The following is a 21,772-nucleotide window of genomic DNA, read 5'->3' as shown; positions in this document are numbered from 1 at the left end:
TACATACACACACACACACACACTATAATAAGTAATAAATGAAAGCATTATACTGTAATTATGGTTATTACCATTAACTAAAACATTTCTGTTAATTAAAAATATATATAAAATACATAAACTTAAACTAAACAAAAATGAGAAAAGTTGCCTTTGCAACTAACTGAAATAACTTAGTTGAAGCATTAAAATAACTCAAAAATAAATAAAAACTACAAATGAAATACAAAATAAATTAAACCTAAATAGAACTATTTAAAAAATAATTATAACAATGACAAAACGTAACAAAATGACTAAAAATGAAGGTAGGATTTATACGGTATAGTAGGGTTATTATCATTAACTAAAACTAGAACTATTAAAACATTTTTGTTCATTGAAATACAGCTTAAATAAAATAAAATAAAATATGAGATAAAAATCTTAAACTAAGCAAAAATTTGAAATGTTGCCATGGCAACTAATTGAAATAATTTTCAAGTTGAAGATGAAGCATAAAAAAACTCAAACTGAAACGCAAATACATTAATTAAACAGTAATAATAAAATTAATTAAATTGTAATGAAATAAAAACGAATAAAAATGACAAAAGCACGACTAAAAATGAAACTAAAATGAAAACCAAAAATATAATAAACAAAGATATAAATGTAAAAATATATAAATAAATGACAATTCTAAATATTAATAAAACTATAATAGTAAAATAATACTAAAATAACAAGGGATTGTAATTGATAACAGATGAGAACAAGTATGTCTGCTTAGGCTGATTAGTTTTCTTAGTCAATATAAGGTATACATCTGCTGCTAACTATGTTCCTCAGAGTCATTTCCTTTTTTATTAAATCTAAAATAAAACTATGGAATGTGATTCATGTGAGACATAAAAGGTCACACATGCTGTGCACATTTCTAAAATCCAGGAGAACCTTGGCTGTAAACTTTCATTTGAAATCGTATGAATTTTGCTACATAGTTAAATGTCATACAATCTTTTCAAAGCTTTGGCCAAAACAAGAAAAGAACAGACAAAAGACGTTCTATTCTCAGAATGATACAAGCAGGTGTTGCAATAAAAGACCTAACTGACAGTTTCTTTCATCAAACTGCCGATCCAGTCTCAAGAGCCTAATAGGAGCACGCAGTGTGTTTGAACTACTTACAGAGCCCTGTGCTAAAATAAATCGTCAGATCTCCTCACTTTGCTGAATAATTCTTTCGACACAATCATTTGCACAAATGAATCCACTGAAATGAGCGGTCACAAACTCACCTCTTTCCCTGCCAGCAATGATGGGGCGCCGCCTCACCACTTCCCCCATGCCGCGTATATTTTCTGGCGAGCTTAAAGAGCTGACAGCAAAATCGGCAGCAAGAGTGCTCAAGGAGGTCCAGGAAAGGTTGAAGTTTCAGTTTAGACACACTGGAGAGATACAACTGAGGCCTGAATTATGAATGACTCTTACAAGCGCAAGAAACCTTATCCTTGTCCAGGCTACAACAACGTCCATCTCAATATCTTTACGCATTACAGATTTCCAAACATCCTTCACCGACTACAAAGGACAACTACAGTTACAGCTTGGCAACTTGTCTGTAAACGGCAGCTAATGAACTAATTACATAATGTCAAATAGACAGCTGACAACTATTTGAAATGACTAATGTTTATATTGTAGGACCACTTTATTCTTTCGAGATAAGATTATATATTAATAGCTGCCTCAAATGTAAATACGGAGAAATATTCTGTACTTTCTGTCATCAGCTTGTGATATAAAAATATTTTTTATCCCATTCATATTTATAGAGTAACTTTTAGCTATAGAAAACTATATAAAATCGTTTTTCCCCCAATGGCCTTTTGTAATGTTATTTATTTTATAAATAAATTTTTATTTAGAAATTACATTTCAAAATTTACTAGGCTTGGAAATCACACTTTTGAAAGTTTTGATTTTTTTAGGAGTGCAGGAACCCTTCAAAATATGAATTATGAAATATATTAAAGTATGAATTAATGTATTGAAGTATGAATGTGGTGATTATGTCATATCACTATAAGTTAATGGAATAAAGTACAGAATATTTTCCCATTTTCCTAGTAAAACTACAAATGTTAATATTAAATATAATAACAACAACAACAACAATTTAAAAAGTTCTGGAAAGCTGCTCTCGTTTCTGTGGCATAGTTTTACAGTAGGACGTTCCATATCAAGTTTCTCTTTTAATTACTCTGATTTAACAGTCTGAAGCTACTTTAAACAAACAATGCATTGCTTTAAAACAATCCGTTTCTCTTCGGCAGCTCAAACTGACTGAATACTGCACAAAATGTAATTAGCACGCTAAGAAAGTGTGTCTTGTGAAAGCTGAGACGCCATCCCTGACCAGTGAGCGGACATTAAACATTAACCTGCTCTATCTCCGGACTGGGTGCCTCGTGTAGAAGTAGGTAACACTACAGATGACCTCTGGCATGCAGCCAGAGAGGACTATAAGGAGGCGCAGGTCAAGTTACCCTGGAGTTGAAAAAAATTAAGCAATATGAATTTGCATCCAAACATATCCATCACCTGGTTTTCATATAGCTGGTACATTAACTCATAATCAACATGGATACCTTGAGAGCTTTAAATAAAAGCAGGCAATGTTATTCTGCAACTTGATATCGAGCATATTATTGAGCTCTGTAGCATGAAAGTGCCTGAGGACTCACTTTACAAACACTTATTCGTGAAACAATAAGCAGTACAGGGATTACAGTTACAGTAAGGGTCATTGTTACAACCCTTAGAAGAGCATAGGCCGTATTTTATTTTAAGTCACGTGTTTTGAAATCACAGGGCTAAAATGTTAAGGACTCTAAACCCAGTGGCCTAAAGCGTTTAATTTTTTGCTCTTTGTGGGTGTCACTTAGGGAAAAGTGAAATACTGACCGTGGAAGAGGCCAGTGTAAGAGCACTAATTTAACCAGACAACTGCTCGTACACACATTAATCTTTCCCCCTGTAGAGGATCATGCTCTGGCAAAACACTTCTGCTTTGTGCAATTGTGATTTTTTTTTGTGCTATTTCTGTATCTGTTTGTAATTGTTGTCTTGTACTGCACTTCTTAAAAAGTCAGAAAAATAAGTTCAAAATCAGTAGTTTTCTTGTTTTCATAAGTAATTAAAGATAAATAACTGTGAAAAAATAGCAATGGACATAAAATGGACTTGTTTTCAGAGAATATACCTAAATGCTGTAAAAAAAAAAAATTAATATATACATACATATACACACACACACACACACACATTTATTTAAAAAAAAATCCTAATCATAATTGTTTTTACTTGTTTAAGCATACATACATACAACAAAATATATTGATGTTAAAGCTTAAAACAACAAAAACTGAAATTCTGATGTGATTAAAAAGTATATTCTCTGAAAACAAGTAGATTTAGAAATGCCAATATATTTTTTACAAGGCAAAAATACAGATTCAGAGTATTTTTTTTTTGTTAAAAAGAACTAAGTTCATAGGTTTTATCTTAAAGAAGGATTTTATGAACAATATTAGGGTTTAACAATTCAGTCAATAATAATATAATCTACCTACACATAACTTAAGAGTCAAAACATAACTTTAAATTTAAATATGCGGATACAATTCAGTACAAAAATAAAAGCAGTAAAATGTCTCAATACATAAAATTATTTTCAAACAGTTCAATGCTACAAAGACAGTTACAGTTTTGTAACTGCAACACGTATAGAAACAACATTAGTTGGCCAAATCTTCCTCTCCGTTCATTAAAAGGCCATTTTCTGAGTCCACTCTGGGGTTCCAACATGTTAACTTTGTCGTAGTGTTGATCCTGAATATAGTGATGTCTGTAGGTCCTCGTTTAAGACTGCAGCGGGACTTATTTAAGTGAGAGGCTTATTTCTATGTATTGATATGTTCAGCATTGCATTGCAACTTTTGATACGGCATGTACTGGTTACTTAAAGAAACAGGAGACTAAAAAGTGGCAAGATGTTCTTTGAGGTATACCTGTCAGATTTTTAGGTAAACTGCTGTAGTCACTCAAACATTCATGAAAGGTACCTTTGGTAAAACTGGATGGTTTTAATATTATTCCAGTTGTCTTGAAGTTACACAAAACGCTGGTTGAAGAAAAACGTTCAGACGTTTTCCATTTGTCCATGAGGAACCTCTTTACAGGTCGGCTAAAGTTAGCAAGATCTGAAAACGTCACGGGTCCACATAAAGACCATGTGTCACGTTGGCTAAGCATGGCTCGTGCATAGTCATCAGTAAATGTGCAAATTATGACCTTTAATTAATTGCTCCCCAACACGATCAAGAACTTGTCTCCACGGATAGTGAGTTGCGAGGATATAGTCCACGTGATCTCTGTGGCTATTATCACAGACAGTTTGTTTTCCTGTACAATAAGGCATTTTAGAGAACTGCACAATTTAATCTGTGTCCGAGGGACCAAATGCCTGTCACCTTTTGTTGTTTGAACATCCCGTTTTGAGTCCAGCTGTACTTTAGGTTTCTTGCACTGAGCCAAGCAGCAGTCTGGAAAATGTGAATTCTTCCACAGTGTGCTGTTGTTGTTAAATGTTCTGCCTGCCAGGAGCGACGTGCTATGATTTATCTCCTTGAAGAACCTGAAAGCAGACAATATTACAGTAATCAGATAAACGCCCACAGAACATGAAAGGCTTCAAATAGCCATTCAAAAACAATCCGAGATCACGCTTTCGGCACGGCTAGTGATGGCAAAAAATTAGTTAAAAAGCATATTTGTGACCCTGGGCCACAAAACCAGTCATAAATCGCATGGGTATATTTGTAGCAATTGCCAAAAAGACATAAAATATATACATAAAATTATACATAAAATATATCAAAACGTAATTTTTGATTAATAGTAGGCTATGCATTGCTAAGAACTTCATTTGGACAACTTTAAATGCGATTTTCTCAATATTTAGATTTTTTTTGCACCCTCAGATTCCATATTTCAGATGATGTATAAATCTCAATTTCAAAAAATTGATACTTATGACTGATTTTGTGGTCCAGGGTCACATTTGTGGTTTGGAGATTTGGATATTCTTAGTGGAATTGCTATGGGTTTATCTCTTGTTGGTCTTGTCATGACGTACCGGCGGATCATCTAATATGAAGTCAGAACTTTCCAGATGCTGACAAGCATTTGGGTCGTGTTTTTTTCATATAAAACACACAGACCACAACACACTAGGGACACATGAAAGAAGCCGAGTATATTCTCTCGAGTGAAGGACAATCCCTGTCATTTCCAAAACAAGATTACTGTGGAATCTGACAGAACCGAATACATATGTCGAATGATACTCGGCGTGCAGAACTTCATTACTCGAGTTTATTTAAATTTACTACAACGGTTTATGAAAAGTTACCTGAAATCATATGAGTCACCTCATGTTATTTACTTCTGTGGTTACCGAGCAAAACACAGGAAACTCAGTACAATAACACCAGAAGCACTTTAATTCAATTAACCCGGGCAACTCCAATAACTCAAGGGCTTGGATCCAGTCTGGCAGTGTTATGAGAGCAAATATTCCTGGCATAACAGTTGAAGAAACTAAAACTGAAGAAAACCAGACACCTAAATGGTGATTAATGGGGTTTGGGTTCAAAAACAAGCAGAATGCGAATAAAAAGCTCCTTACCTACCTGGTTGCGGGTTTTGTGAGATTTCTGCAGCCAGACCCGCCACTGATCATAGAGTTTGATACTCATACCGCTGCAACCATAGGCGTGTTTGCGCACCCAGCCAAAGAACTGCTTCAAATCCCGACGCAACGTGGAGTTCCGCTGCCCCACCTTCGAGTCACATGACCCTGTCAGCAGCCGCTCTGCGGGGTGAAAGACAAAAATCAACACGTGTCCATCCAGGGGAGACAAGCGCCCGTCGTACACGCATCAAGCTTATCACAGATACAGGCCGCAGTTTACACAGCCAACCAAACACAAGTTGGGATAAAAATAAATCCTTTTCCATTTTAAATAAACAGCAGGTTTCCGAGCTCCAGATGTGGGCTGCTCCAGAAGAGTTAATGTGCAGAGGAGTTAATCTGTTAATCTTCAGAAACAATCCTCTGAAAAAATATATCCAACACTCCCCCGTGGCTCTCTGGCAAGCCACAAAATGAGGAGATGTATGACTAAAGTAATGCGTTGCATCTGCTAGTTGGTGTCTGCTGGACTGAGCATCGTCTTGGAAATATGTATCTGATTATAGGATGGACTGCACGACACATTCAAAATGTGAAAATATGATGAAGGACAGCGAAGGCAACATCTCAATCCGAGTATCGCTGCTACCATTTAACTAGGGTCGCTGGTTATATTTATTTATTTTCTATGTTGCTTTGGGCCTTTCTGTCATTTTTAATAATACAAACATTAAATAAGACCAGAAATAATTGGGAGAGGGATTTATATAATGCAAGCTGGAATCAAACTCATGTTTCCCACATGAGGCCCGTTGCACTAAAAGACTGCCAAGCCATTATTTCGATCAGTCCAAGTTTTAAATAATTATACTTTCATAATCTGCATGAATGGTTCTTCCAATACAATGTAATAGCGGAAAAGCAAAATGCATTGTGTGTATTTTTTTTCTGAAAATATTATTTATATTATATTAACATTGATTTCACAAAGCCAAAGTGTCGAATCAACTTAGCCATGTTAAACATGTTGGTTAATGCTTTTATAAAATTAATTGGTAATAAATTAAAATTAATAACTCTTTATCGTATCCCATTAGTTAAATTTAGTCAATTCAATAAAAACTTCAACTAACAATGAGCAATCCTTCAATCCTTCAAATTAATGCAAATTTAACTGTTCATTGTAATTTCATGTTAAAGGGTTAGTTCACCCAAAAATGAAAATTTTGTCATTAATTACTCACCCTCATGTCGTTCCACACCCCTAAGACCTTCGTTCATCTTCAGAACACAAATTAAGATTTTTGATCAAATCCGATGGCTCAGCAAGGCCTCCATTGACAGCAACGCCACCCAAACTTTCAAGATCCATAAATGTACTAAAGATGTCATTAAAACAGTCGACGTGACTACAGTGGTTCTACAATAATTTGATGAAGCGACGAGAATACTTTTTGTGCGCAAAAAAACAAAACAAAAATAACGAGTTTATTCAACAACCTCTTCTCTTCTGTGTCTTTCTCATACGTTGTTTACGTCCAGCGCTTCCAGGTTCTACATCAGAACGCCGGCTCATTATTGGACGGCTCCTGCATCAGCATCACACACATGCGTCGCGCTGCTCACATGTGCAGCTTTGGCCAATAATGCGCACAAAATGTATTCTCGTCGCTTCATAAAATTATTGTAGAACCGCTGTAGTCACGTCGACTGTTTTAACGACGTCTTTAGTACATTTATGGATCTTGAAAGTTTGGGTGGCGTTCCTGTCAATGGAGGCATCTCTGAGCCATCGGATTTTATCAAAAATATCTTAATTTGTGTTCTGAAGATGAACGAAGGTCTTAGGGGTGTGGAACGACATGAGGGTGAGTAATTAATAAAATAATTTTAATTTTTGGGTGAACTAACCCATTAAACTATATTATCAGGTACAACTTTTGATTTTACTAATGATAAAATTAATAAATGTTTAAATTAACAATAAGATTAAAAATGTTTAAAAGAATATTTTTCATTGTTCACAAATGTAGTTAACTAAGGTTTTAATAATAATTATCAAAATAACCATTACTTTCACCATGTAATATAGTTCAATAGCTACAGGTTTTTTTGTGGGTGCCAAGCATGCAAAAAAATAAATAAATACACGTTAACAGAATATGTTAACGGAAAATGATCATTTGTGTGCATTTACATTTATCTCCATTTTACAATGACTTTGAACATGGATCTGGTTTTATACCAATCAACAAAAAGCAAATTTGGGATGTGTTATTGTTAGAGTTCAAAATTCAGAAATAGTATTCTTTTCTACTGTAAACTAGAAAAGTGTAAACTAAAGCTATGAAACCTTACAAAAAAAAAGTGATATCGTTGTACTTTGATATTTACCATTGTACTTGCAAGGTACTTAAAAAAACCCATAGTATTAGCATACAAAACTTCCAAAAAATAGTTTCCTAAAAAGGTTCTAAGTACCTTCTTTTGCAAGGATCACTTAAATGATATTTCTCTTACCACTGTGTGGTGTTGAGGCTGCAGTTGGGTGACTCCAGTCACTCCAAATGCCTGCTTTCCTAGATCCCAGAATCCCGACCGGATTACAGCGCACCTGCACAAAATACACCGTGCCTGGCTGCAACCCTGCGAGCCTGCAGGAAGTCTGGTTCCCAACATCATCCACCACCTGCAGAGAAAGACACCCAAAACAGTCTGTTACATCAAACACCTACAGCGGCCACATACCACACACACACTGTTACCCTACCGGGCATATTTAATGTTCTCTATAAGAAGAAAAAAAAAAGCCATTCACTTTCAAAATCCTTAAGCAAGTTCACACAAGCTCATCTACAAAGAAGAAGAACAAAGAAATTTCCCCCTTTTGTGCTCCTAGGGGATATACAACATATATCCGAGACAAAGACAGGAGGTAAATAACAGGGGCACACACATAAATAATTGGTCTACCTTCTGGCTCTACATATACACGACGAGCACCAACACTACCCTGAGAGAAAATCTGTTATCTATTGCTTATTACAGATTGAGTAATTGCACGGTTCGCAGACAGCATCAACGACATGCAGACAGTGCCATGCCAGCCTCGGTGCTTCCTCCTTCCTGTGCATTAAAGCAGAGGTATATGGGATTCGAATGCAGGAATGTTGAAACGGCCTGGGCCCCCTGTAATTATTTACAATCCCGGTACCCCTGAATCAGTCCCGTTCCAGTCCACGGTCCATTTCCAGACTCACATTTCAAAAACTACAAACACGGTTAATATGCACGGCTCTGTAATCCGAGGACCATCATTACTATTGGAACGTGATGAGTGGCAGAATGTTAACATAATCAGGTTGCCGTGTAACAGGCATGCTGGGTAATTATTTCACTTCGCACAGGCTGTGTAAGCAATCTGTGGGTTTTAGAACGGCCAGGTGATAATACAGCTCTTTAAACGCGTTTTGAAAACAATAGATCGTCTGCTGTGATGTGCTTTTGATGGTCACTGTCATATTTTGACTTTGTTAACTATGTAGGACTGCACATCTGACAGCACAATGATGGGTAAGGGGGAAAAAAATTATGTAACTATGTAGGACTGCACATCTGACAGCACAATGATGGGTAAGGGGAAAAAAAATTATGTAACCCAACTCTGCCCAGCTTCAGAAGGAAACCTGCCAACTGATTGGATCCATATGAGCGAAATGGGGACAGCGAAAGCTTAAGTTTATTTGAAGCCCTAAAGTTTAGCCGGACTCTTCCGTGGCCAGAGGACTGGAAACCATGTGCTGTTCTGCTACAGCTGGAAATGACGTTTCGGACAAGTAATACAAACACCCCAAATTCTACTGAAACATGGCTGTTATCTTTTGAACCGCTCTAATTAATCATCGCGCCACTCTGCAAATGCTTTAAAATCGAGAAACTGACACTAACTCATGCATGCATACACAGTTTGCATTACAAAAACAAGTGGGTGTGGAAGTGGGAAGATGGTAATAGTAATCAGGATAATGGGCAGAGAGCCGATGACGTGTGCTCACTGATCGAGAGTGCTACCGTACCTTCCAGTCGCTGCTTTCCTCCAGTCTGTATCTGATCTGGTATTTGGCCTGAAAGAGGAAGTCTTTTAATGCAGGCGGTGTCCCCCAGCGCACAGTCAGCTGGTCCTCCAGGTCGCCCACTCGGCTCACGGTCACATCAGTCGGTGGGTATTAAATATATATATATATATATATATATATATACATATATATATATATAAAATAATGAATATAAATCTACTGCATCATACGCTAACAATTCTGCATCTCGTTTATGAATTTCAGCTCTGTATGAAAGAAAAATGGTTCAAATAAAGTCAAGTCAGTCTCCACAAATAAGTATAGAAAACACAGAATCAAATTACTTTATAATTACTTATAGTTCTGGTCTCATGGATATCTAGTTCACGCACTACAAATTTGTGATGCCACTAACCTTGTGAATTTTGTCCTGTAATTACTTCATCACAAAAAATAGGGTATTGTCTCAAGTTTGTTATTACGAAAAAACCTGTGTGGCTTACTTACTCCGGTAAGTTTTATAAAACTAGCCAATCACACACTTTTGTCATGTTTTGTGTGCAATATGCACCAGCTGATCAGTGAATGAACTTTGTGCGGTCTGCAGGTCGAGACTAGAGACTTTTGATCTTGTGATTCAACTGAGATGAAATATATGCTGCTTCCCGATATTCTAGCTGACTAATTGTTCTGTATTTTTCCGCTTTGCCTGCATTTTTATTCAGGCTGCTATAAAATGATATTACATTGATAGCGCTTCAAATTCCAAGTAATTGTAGTCTGCTTGGATCTCAAAGCTGTTGTTTAATTAGCTGGCAACATAGATGAGCATTGTCTCTGTTGCTAAGGAGGTGGAGGCACTAGGTGTGGTGTCTGTGTCATAACTATGGCATGTTTGGAGGAGCACCCACCTTCCTCTTATGCTTTTTCCATTCAAAATCACCCTGCCTCCCCCTTCAGGTGCAGTTACACTGATTTACACTCACAGGATGTAAAAGTTTATAACCTTTCTCATCTCCTTTTGGAGGATGGGGGGCTTCGGTTTGTGTTCAGGCTATTTTAATTTAATTTCAAATGCTTTCTAATGTCTTGCCAAGACAAAATGCCCCCCGACTTAAGTCCTAACAATACTAATTCCATTTTTATGAAGATGTTTGTTGTTTAAAATGTCTGTTTGAAGAGATTATGGGCAAGCTTGGCCTGCACTCAAAGCACATAAGATCTTAAGGATTCAACAAAACAGACTTGACCCTATTCCAGTCACACTGCTAAACAGTAGCCCCAGGCAGGTCACGGTACTGGGATTAGCGGAAAACTTTGCAAAAATTCCACTCGTCTGTAAAGGAGGGGGCTGCAAGGCTTTGCAGGTATGTGTGAGTAGGTGGGTAGATGCTGTATGAGGCAAAGGGATACCGATGACGCTGCGACGGACCGCTGCAATTCGTCACACCTCCACCCAGTTTTTACAAGGAGTGGCGCTCTCACGTTGCACATGGTCCTCCATGAGGAGAACACCTGGGGCTTGTCCCTAAAAAGGGGTCAAAGGTCAAGCACACTCACCCACGTCTAAGATATCCAAGTAGATGACGTCAGATGTTGCGGTTCCGAGTTGGTTGGAGGCCTCCACCCATATCTCGTAGGGCGTGAAGAGGGCGAGGTCACGGGGGATGTAGCATGTATATGGTTCTCCCGCACTATAGTCCTCACACTCCTTTTCTCGTCCGTACCACCTACAGGTGCGCGAACAAGGTTTATTTTCTGATGCGTACTGATAACTGGACACAATACGTTTGTAGTGATACACCTGCAGGTTCCCTATATGGAGTCTTTTAAATTATGAGGCAGTTGATAAGCCTTATTGCCAGGCCAGGCTTATTGCTCCTGGTTTGGGAATGGGGATGTGAAAATTGCTCAAGCACACTCACCCACGTCTAAGATATCCAAGTAGATGACGTCAGATGTTGCGGTTCCGAGTTGGTTGGAGGCCTCCACCCATATCTCGTAGGGCGTGAAGAGGGCGAGGTCACGGGGGATGTAGCATGTATATGGTTCTCCCGCACTATAGTCCTCACACTCCTTTTCTCGTCCGTACCACCTACAGGTGCGCGAACAAGGTTTATTTTCTGATGCGTACTGATAACTGGACACAATACGTTTGTAGTGATACACCTGCAGGTTCCCTATATGGAGTCTTTTAAATTATGAGGCAGTGGATAAGCCATATAGTCTCAAATGTGGGAATGATTCATTAATTAAGGCTTATTGCTCCTGGTTTGGGAATGGGAATGTGAAAATTGCTGTGTGGAATTTGCATTCCATCTGTTCACTGGGCATGAAAGGCAATTATTACTAAAAAATATATATATAAATAAATATAAAAATAACAAATAAAATGTGAAAGACAATACTGAAACGCACAAATTTTTTTGACTAATTTTAAGTATTTAAAAGTAAACGATTTTATAGGATTTTCCCCGTACTGTATTTTTTGATCAAATAAATAAAAGTAATTTCAAAACAAAAGAAACATTAAGTTTTGATGAAAGATTATGAATACTACCTTTTTTGGAATAATGTGCACAGATGAATCATTCACAATGAGACGAGGAACGTGTATTAAGAAAGTAAATAGGGTCAATTTTGACTTTGTGTTGACTTTAAATATTTTCAATAATGGATGAGTGTCTTCAGCTGTCATCCTCATTTAAGTTCAGGAATGGGGCCAAGATTCCATTCAGCTGAGAACAAAAGACACTGCGTCTAAGTGTAAGACTGTGATTATATGAACCAAACCTTACAGAGGAGACCTCAGAGACATAGAGAGCTTGAGTCAACACAGCACTTCACACACACACACACACACACACACACACACACTTATCGTAACCACGTCTCTCCATTTCTGGCTTTCATTTTTCCATTTCTGATCTTTTTTCCAAATGACCAGACAGACACTCGCTTCCTTGACTTTGTCTCGCTCTTGTGTGTGTGTGTCTGTGTTTGTAATTTTCCATACTGCCACCATTCCATGTAACTTGACAAATGCGGTACATTTGTTCCGTCATACGCGTCAGTCGAGGATAGCGCCTATAATGGACCACACAGGTGCTAAAAGCATAACAGTGGAACAGATAGCTATCTTAAGGGGCTTAAACAACTCTCGAGTTCATTGGCGGACAGGCAGAAAACATTAAATACTGCAACAACTGTGGCTCAGTGGCAGGGGGTCAAATCATAAAGACTGTCTAATACTTCCACATCTGACCCATATTCCCCAAGGCTCCAGGCTTGCCCACAAAATCTATTTAATTGTATTTAAGTTGGACTGCGTGCACAATCGCCAATTAAACACACTCGGTAGTTGTACAGGAGCCTAGAGTAAATACGAACAATATGGTAGACGGACTCACTGCCAACATAGATGCAGGAGCCGGCCAGCACATGACCCCCGCTGTTATGGCACACGAGGTTGTCTCCGGAGCGCTGGCGGGACCCGGAGAGCCGCGGGAGGGTGACGCTGAGCACGGTGGGGCTCAGAATGCTGTAGGTGCTGCTGGGAAGACGCTTTCCGTTCAGTGTCCAGTAGAGCGAGCCTGCGTGAACACCGTGGTCTGGATTCACTGAGCATGTGGCTGTCAGGCTGGAGCCGATGGGAAGGGCCGTGTCTTGAGGGTAGATTGTAGCCACCTCTGAGGGAGGGCGAGATATAGCAGGTTAGAGCTGGAAAGAGGCAGCACGGTTATTACGGGCTGTCTGGTTATGGGTGAGCTCACGTTATGTGACGTTAAAGGAGGAGACAGACCGACCTCATGACTAACACATCAAAAAAGTTGATAGTGACAGCCTAAATCAGAGCAATGTGGCATACGCAAGATGATCACAAAAGGAGATAATATCCATTTACTATGAAAGGGAACACTATAGTCAGATGGTCCGTCTGACTGTATATTATCCCCCTTATTAGATAGATACACAACTAAATAAATGCACATAAAATAAATGAATTATTAAATAAATATATGCACCAGAAATAATGGCTTGAGATTATTTTGTGAGACAATGTGGGGAAAATATTGCTTGCAAGGGTCAGCATTTAAATACACCTACTGTTTAGTGTTCATTCAAAAATTATTTGACCACAGAATGCACATAAAGTAAATAAATTAACATTTAATATATGCAAATGAAACATTGGATTGAGATTATTTTGCATATAAAACTAGCACAGTGTAAAAAATAGTGTTTACCAGGATCAGCGTTTAAATACACACGTTTTAGTGTTCATTAAAAATGATTTGACCACAGAATGCAAATACAATAAATAATTGAACAATAAATATATTTATGCACATAAAATATTAGTTTGAGGTTATTTTGTTATGTGAGAAAAAAAAAAGATGTAAAACTAGCACAGTTTAAAAAATATTGTTTACTGGGTCAGCGTTTAAATACACATATGGTTTAGCGTGAAAATAAATATATGCAAACGAAATATTGGTTTTAGTTTGTTTCATTAATGTGTGAAAAAATATATGAAACTAGCAAAGTGTAAACAATGTCAGGGTCAAACTTTAAATATACATATGATTTAATGTTCCAGTTGTGTCATTTCTTTGAGTGTTTCTTAAATTTGACATCTATCACTGCACTGAACAATCTCAGATAATTAATATAACAGGAACTCACATACAAATATTATTTTGTAAACCCTTTTCATTATCACTCTTGTAATGTGACAATGTGGAATTCCTCAAAAAATGTGTCAGTGCAGCACAATTGAGTAATAGAGGTGATGAAGGAACTGCCGTGTGATTACATGTAATTACATCAAGATGGATAGACAGACTAACCTTAAAAGAGAGATTACATATTCAACACGCACTCAGACCGAGCCGAAAGGGTGAAATTTCTCTCCGTAACAAAAGGGAATGATACAAATCAGTAATTTTATCTTACAGAATTAATGAAACAGAGTCACGATATGGACTTGTATTACTTTGTAACAGTCTTTACAAGGTGCTGTTTTGATTTAAGTGGATTAAAAAAAACATTTCACTTCAAACCATTTAATGACAGGAGCAATTACAAGTATTTAACGCAGGTGTCTGAATAGGAAATGAGCATTAAGATATTTGGTTTCAGATCAGAAGGTCTCATGAGAGAAGCCTGTATTCCTGTCATCACTAATGCAACGCCGAGAGAAAGTCTGTAAAGCCTGGATGCACATCTTACCGCTGAGACGGTGAACAGCGGGACCACCCTTTGGACATTCCTGGCCATGTTGTTAAACCGCAATGATCTTTTAAAGGGTTGCTTCTGTCTACACATTTTTTCCCTTTTAACTCTGTTTATATTTCACTGAGGCCCAGAAAAGCCAGCCTGACGCTTTTGCGTTTAATGTTAACTAGAGGAGAGGGAAGTGTAGTCTGTCAGTGGCTGTATTGCACTTCACTTTCTTAATCCCCTGCCTGGCACTGAGGGTGTGAATGAGGCAATAATTAATTAGATGCAATTAATCTCAATCTTCCCCTCCACCAACACCTGCGAATGTCACGTAAGGGGAATGTGCTAAACGCTTGCATTGTAAATGTATTTTACAATAGCTATTAATAATTTAGCCCTTTGTTATTTACAACGCAATTATGCCCTTTGATCCGGTTACATTGTTCTCTGCTATTCATTAAAAGTAAATTAAACTTTCCCAAACACCTATATTTCACCAACACTATGAACAGAATCCATCGTCTCTGTTGTAAGTGTTGATTTGAGGTGAACTTTTTCATTCAGTCACATATGCATTACAAAAATAAGCATAAGAAGCATGATGTCAGGGTTTTTTTGTGGTTCATAAGGCTGAACCATCCACGTGTTAAATGAATTATGCTCTGATCTTTTGAAATTTTAACCTCTAGCAGACTTTTTCAATATAGTGCAATAGGTTGCGCCGATACAGATATCATCAGTTGTTCAATTTGTTGAGCCAGGCAATTTACAACAGCAGCATTGCTATGTAAATAAAACATTGAATGCTGTTTTCTTAAAACTCTGCATACAGGTCAATGGCGTCCGGATCTATTAAATTTATTAAAAGTACATTACAAATGCAAAGCTATAAATTACCTTCTGATGAACATGTTTCCAACTTTTGAGCTAAAAATGAACTCAGTTAAAATTAGATCATTTTGACATTTTGGGGGGCTTAATGTGGTGTAATTTTCTGGAGACTGTAAAAAAGAAAAGAAAAGTGATCTTACAATGTTGGGAAAACTTGTCCACCAGATTAAGGTCCAGGGTAACCAACATGTAAATAGACAATTTTGTTTTATTGTGACATGAAAACTCTAAAATAATATTTTATATCACAGAGGAGATCTATCTAAACCATCATGCATGTGTCAGGATTATTACGTCAAAATGGATGTTTTGTTTAGATAAAAAATAAAAACCATTGTTTTGCTGAAAAAAAAAAAAATTACTAATCCAATAAACATTACAAGAACCCAGGCACGTTTTTGACCTATACATAAAAATATTGTGTTTTGCAGATGCAGGATACTTAAAAATTCACTTAAGAGGATTTTGTTTTATTATCGCTGTAAATAACTTAATTTACACTGTATTAGAGTTTTAACTTTCTTTCTATTCTGTTTACTAATTTTAATTCAATACTGAACGCCTCAAGTTCCGAAACAAACCCCATTCGATGAAGAAGGTACGTAAGAACACATCTAACACACAGAGAGAGAGAGCTATAAATGTACTCACGGGTTGAAGACGACAACACGCCGGCAGCACAGTGGAACAAAAACAATAAGCAGATCATCTTACGAAATAAATTCGCTTTCTTTCTTTTAGTTCAGGAGAGTGTATTTGGACTATGCAGGAATATTTGAGACACGCATGCCACACCGAGTCCAGCTCCAGTGCACCCGAAGAGTTGATCCCAGCGTCAGTTCCTGAGCTGCTGGCGTCTCGCAGATGTTCCAGAAGACTGAACTTTAAAAAATATCCGCCAAATGTTCTGTTAATGCGACGGTGCATTCGTCCTCTTCATTTAGCCTACTTTTGGCATCGTTTACCGTGCCGAGGCTCTCCACTGCTAGGAAACATCCAAGTTTATACTTTGCAAGCTCCTCCCATGTCTTCCCACACAGTTCCAAGTCATTTTTGCCTCTTTCGTTTTATTCCTCCCTTCTTTCTGTCTGTGCCCTCCGCTTGTTTCGAGCAGGTCTTGTATCTAGAGCAGTGTAGTATCTTTTTCCTTGTAAAAGACCTGTGGGCCAGAAGAATATCTTACCTTCAACCTTATTATGGATAATCATTACAATTTGAGCAATTCCATTCCGTGACAGTTGACTGGAAGAAGTATCAATTTAACTCACTTTCTGCACCCCTTGTATTTGACATACTGTCTGTTAATTTGGATATTATAACTTTATTTGAACAGAACTGAAGAAAAGGCAGATAATGTGATCCGAAATAATATTCTTTTCTATATTCCAAATGTTCCACGAAATATAAAAAGAAAATGTTTGCAAATATTTTATAACATCTTGCCAATAGTTTCTTGAAAAAGTGCAATACAATTCTGTAAATGATATAGAATAATTTAATTAAAATTATATAGAGAAAGAATTATGACAGTAAAAAACAATATTTATTTATTATTATTACATTTAATGTATTATTCAATTTTACTGTTTATTATTAAAACAATGCAATTTGATCAAACTTTTTTTTTTTTGCTGTACAAAGTTTAAATCAATGGAAAATGATCAATTCAATACCAACGCCTCAAAGTTGTCATGACTAATGTTTGACTAATGGTGGTTATGAGCAGATGGAGATGTGGTCCTAGCCATTGAGTCACCCACTTGGTGAGAAAGTGTATTTTGAAACAATAACCATGAAAGCCAGTTCGTCCGTGGGTCAGCAAGCCACAAAGTGGCGCTTTATCTATTGTAGAAAAAATGCTTGTTAATGCCGGATTTACCGTTAGTTCCACGCTGGTTCTGTCTCATAAATGAGTGAGTGGACTTCCTTTACAGTTATCACCATACAATGCTATAACAAGAGGGATGTCATCCAAAGTCTGTGAATGGGGACAAAGACCATTCATCTCACAGAGCCCTCAAGGGAAGGGAGAACTCCCACCACATTCATTAATTCTGCCTTTATCCTATAACTTCATGTTTATGTCTTCTGCACTTCTAAAGACCTTGTTCCTAAATATATTCTACTCTTCCAAACAGTTTACTCATGCATACGTATTATGTCTGAGTCAATGCGTTCTTAAGAATGTCATGTCATATAAATAGCGCACCTCAGGAAATTTACATTTACAAATCAAGATGTTGTAATCACAACAACCTCTTAAGATTGGCTTAAGATAAATGAAAGCCATACAAACGGATTAACAAGGTATAATTATCTGTGAATGAAGTAGCTGTTCCTGGGAAACACACGACTGGCGGAACTGACATGCACGTGGTCATTTTACACAGAAATAAGCTCCAGATTTCAGAGGAAATGGTCTTACTATCATCTGCCTCAGATCTTTGAGTCTTTAGGAATATAATCCAGTCCATTAAACGACTTTGGATCAACTTGAAGGGCGAGGAGTGATTATACTTTTCGCCAAATCCTAAAAGATGGGAAAATAATCCAAAACATTAGCTATGCAGATCAACTGCAGGGGAGGAAGAAAAGGAGTTCCTCCAGCATTACAGTATCTGAGTGATGTGTTAAAAGAGTTCTGCTTTGGAGACAGAACAACAAAGATAGTTAGAAACAGAAACGCAAACAAGAACTTCCTCTCGGCAAACAAATTGCAACGTAAATCTCTCGGCCAATTCGCTGACCGCATCTGATTGGACACATACCCAGCTAGGTGATGCCTATCCAGAACATGACTTACACTTCAAGGAATTGTCTGTATCTAAGAGGACATTTATCCTCCAGAAGCCTGCTCTGAGACAGCACAACACCCCATAATGAGACAGAGAAGCATTGATTACCGGGACCCTGTGATTTAGTGGGTGAGCTCTGGCATGTGGAACAAATTATCCCACCATAAAGATTTCAGGGGGAATTCTCTTCGGGACGGAGGCTTGGAATCGCAGCATTCAAGCCGAGTGTGAAAGCATTGGCTGCTTTGTTTTGAAGCACCCCGAGGAACCCAAATTGGACATGCAGTAATATAATGATGATTACCCAAGGGGGGTTAAACCTTAGTCCAACACACCTCAGCATTTTATGTCCAATCAACTTGGCCGACACAGAAATCCTCTTAAAAATGTCTGGAAAGCTGGGAGAGGCTCCAGCTCTGCGAAACATGTGCTGAAATCACTGTAAATCAAGCAATTTCCTCTTAATACACAGAGACAGTCACTGACCCCAGCGGTACAATCCTCACTGATTGGGAGAAAATGTTTGTTTGAAGTAGGGTCAAAGCCTTTCCAGACTCGGATAAGCTTTGTTTATATTGTAATGTATGTTACAACGTATTATTTCTTTAAAGAATGGATAAATGTGAATTAACATGGAATGAACAGTCGAAGAAATACAAATCAGATCATCATTCCTGACGAATACCCCTGACATAGTTTCTAAAGCCAGAGAAGCACCTTTGGCAGCCCCCCAATAATGCATGACAGATGTATATCAACCATACACTCTGTGATGGCAAGATCTAGCAAATCTGTAGCCAAAATTCCCAAGAGACTCTGAGTTGTTAACTTGCTCTTTCTCCTCATCTCCATCTGGATTCAATGTGCTGGGTGAAATGCATCGACAATCAAACAAGAAATTTCACCCTTCATTCTCTTCTTTTGCCAATTCTTTATTCATTCCCCAAATGCTGTATTTACTTTCTCTATCCTCTTTAGGTTATGCAAACCCTGCAGTATGTCCTACATTACTGGAATGTGTATAATCATGTATTTGTGCTACTGTACTCTGTGAAAATGAAAATATTTGGAGAATGTATTGTTCAATTCAAATGCATGACTCAAAGTTGTAAAATATCTCAACATGACGCCCCTGGTATGCTTAAGAAAAAGCTAAACTAAAATGAGATTTAAAAGTCAATGCATAATATGAACATATAGGCAAAATAAAAACTATTTTGTGGTCATTTACATGCTCTAATTGTTCTGATGCTGTTCAGATCTTTAATTATATACAATGATATATACTCTCTTTTATTCTGCACTTTCTTCAATGTTACGATCAGCTATTTGAAAGTATAACTACAGACACAAAGACCAATATCACAGTGCATAATTAAAGCAAATCTAGGCAATGGAGCTGCATGCCATTCAAAAGCAACCATTAGAGGGAGCACAAACACAATGTATTTGACTCAATTTGAGATAGAATTATTTTTAGGATTGAGAATTATAGAAATGAGAATTTGACAACAACTGATAATACAAACTCTAAAGTTGTCAGGCTATGCAAATAATCTTAGCGTATATAAACTAACATGTTATTAAGCAAATCTTCAATTGCTAAAAAATTTAAAAGAGTTTCAGTTGGTTACTGTTTTTTTCTGCTGACTAATCAATATGCAAATTATTTTGATACACATTACAAATGAATCTGTGAAGCAGTCAAATACAATGGGTTTTATATAATAAACATATTAAGAAACAAGTAGGGAGGGTTGCATAATGGGAGGGGGCTGCTGTGCATGGAGGTTTATCAGTCAATCTCATGTTCTGCTGTGTCACTGTGCTGTTAGGCATTTCTTTTATTCTCTTGGCACTGAATGTGTACATGAAAGAGCACACCTGATGGCCTGCACACATTGCAAAGAAGCGGATTGCATATTATACAAGCATAGGACAAAGTCCATTATCTTCTTGTGCAACATGAAATAACACACACACAAAAAAACAACTACACCTGTAATTAACGGCAAATTATGATATTTTATTGTGATTCTAAAGTGCTATTTTACTAAAGTTTGCATGGCGAGCATTAAAAGGTGTCATTTTAAAGATGAGTAGATATTATAATTATTATAATATAATGATTATTATAATCATATCATAATTATCGTAATAAATAAATACTAATTGATTCAATGTGTAAAATGCATTCACAGAACTAAGAATGACAAATTCAGTTCTAACACTGCCATAAGAAAACGCTTTGCATATGTACCTGATCTTTCTAACAGTAAACTTTGCTTCCTTTGTTGGAACATATTTGCTCTTGCACCTCCTGCTCTTGGTGGAATTTACATGGAAAACAATGTTTGTGCTTCAATAACTTCCTTAAGACCATGACAAGGCAAGAATCAGTAAAACAAACCTCACAAATGCTGCTAAGGTCAAAGGCCTGGGTGTAACCCAACAAGGAATATGATCTTCAGGAAGCCTTGGAGGAATCCTGACTGTAAAACGATCTGCTACAGTATCTGCCAGAGATCCATAAAATCTGATTGCTATATAAGAACAATAACAAAAGAGAACTGACTCTTAATAGTATGGATGCAACATTTTACATATAATCTGGCACACAGGTAAATTAATATGCATAGCTAATATAGTATGCGCAAAGTTGTAAAGTAATAATTTAAATTGTTGAAGGTAACTGTAATTTCTGTTAAACATTTTCCAGTTTTAATTGTGGAATTTTACTGCACAGGTTTGTGTCAACATTGTTAATGACTATGTTTGTAGGGGCAACATGAGACTGAAGTTCCCTGCTTGAAATGTGGATTAGCTTGTTCATTATTGTGGAATGCCACTCACAGTATATTCTGACTCACAGAAGCCTCAGTGACAATTAAAATCCCAACAAGCCCAAACAAATACACTGCAAATACAAATTTCATCTAGGATTAGGAAGAGGGTTTCCCAGTGGGTGTCTGTTCTTCTTGCATAACAACCTTAAGGATTTTTGGCAAAGAACATGCCAAATTTTCCAGACCGTGAAGCATTCAGAG

The 21,772-nt window shown here is 37.2% G+C and overlaps 2 protein-coding genes across 2 annotated transcripts in view; both read right to left on the bottom strand.

The window, feature by feature from the left end:
* The window catches only part of LOC107749223 (outer dense fiber protein 3-like protein 2), a 5,850-nt gene extending 4,431 nt beyond the window's left edge, over positions 1–1,419 (bottom strand). The window contains exon 1 of the mRNA XM_016564317.1: positions 1,281–1,419. Within this exon, the coding sequence (XP_016419803.1) occupies positions 1,281–1,329 (49 nt within the window). The 5' untranslated portion in view covers positions 1,330–1,419. The remainder of the gene's footprint in view (positions 1–1,280) is intronic.
* A 2,158-nt stretch (positions 1,420–3,577) lies between these two features.
* Positions 3,578–21,620, bottom strand: crlf1a (cytokine receptor-like factor 1a). Its single transcript, XM_016564287.1, has 9 exons — positions 21,579–21,620; positions 21,136–21,268; positions 16,582–17,089; positions 13,184–13,505; positions 11,733–11,911; positions 9,817–9,965; positions 8,261–8,429; positions 5,739–5,920; positions 3,578–4,681 (listed from the first exon to the last, which is right to left on the bottom strand). Exons 3-9 carry the CDS (start codon positions 16,637–16,639, stop codon positions 4,658–4,660), a joined length of 1,083 nt encoding a protein of 360 aa, XP_016419773.1. The 5' UTR covers positions 16,640–17,089; positions 21,136–21,268; positions 21,579–21,620; the 3' UTR covers positions 3,578–4,657.
* Between the last annotated feature and the right edge of the window lie 152 nt (positions 21,621–21,772).

This window comes from Sinocyclocheilus rhinocerous, unplaced genomic scaffold, assembly GCF_001515625.1.
Source record: "Sinocyclocheilus rhinocerous isolate Xijiao unplaced genomic scaffold, SAMN03320098_v1.1 scaffold919, whole genome shotgun sequence".
Lineage (NCBI taxonomy): Eukaryota > Metazoa > Chordata > Actinopteri > Cypriniformes > Cyprinidae > Sinocyclocheilus > Sinocyclocheilus rhinocerous.
Note: the sequence above shows the minus strand (reverse complement) of the source record. Positions and strands in the feature narration are given on the sequence as shown.

Coding starts and splice junctions, on each gene's coding strand:
- crlf1a (XM_016564287.1), bottom strand. CDS start 16,639: ATGATCTGCTTATTGTTTTTGTTCCACTGTGCTGCCGGCGTGTTGTCG. Junction 8,430..9,816: donor AGGAAAGCAGCGACTGGAAG/GTACGGTAGCAC, acceptor CTTTCTCTGCAG/GTGGTGGATGATGTTGGGAA. Junction 4,682..5,738: donor CTCACAAAACCCGCAACCAG/GTAGGTAAGGAG, acceptor GTCTGCTTTCAG/GTTCTTCAAGGAGATAAATC.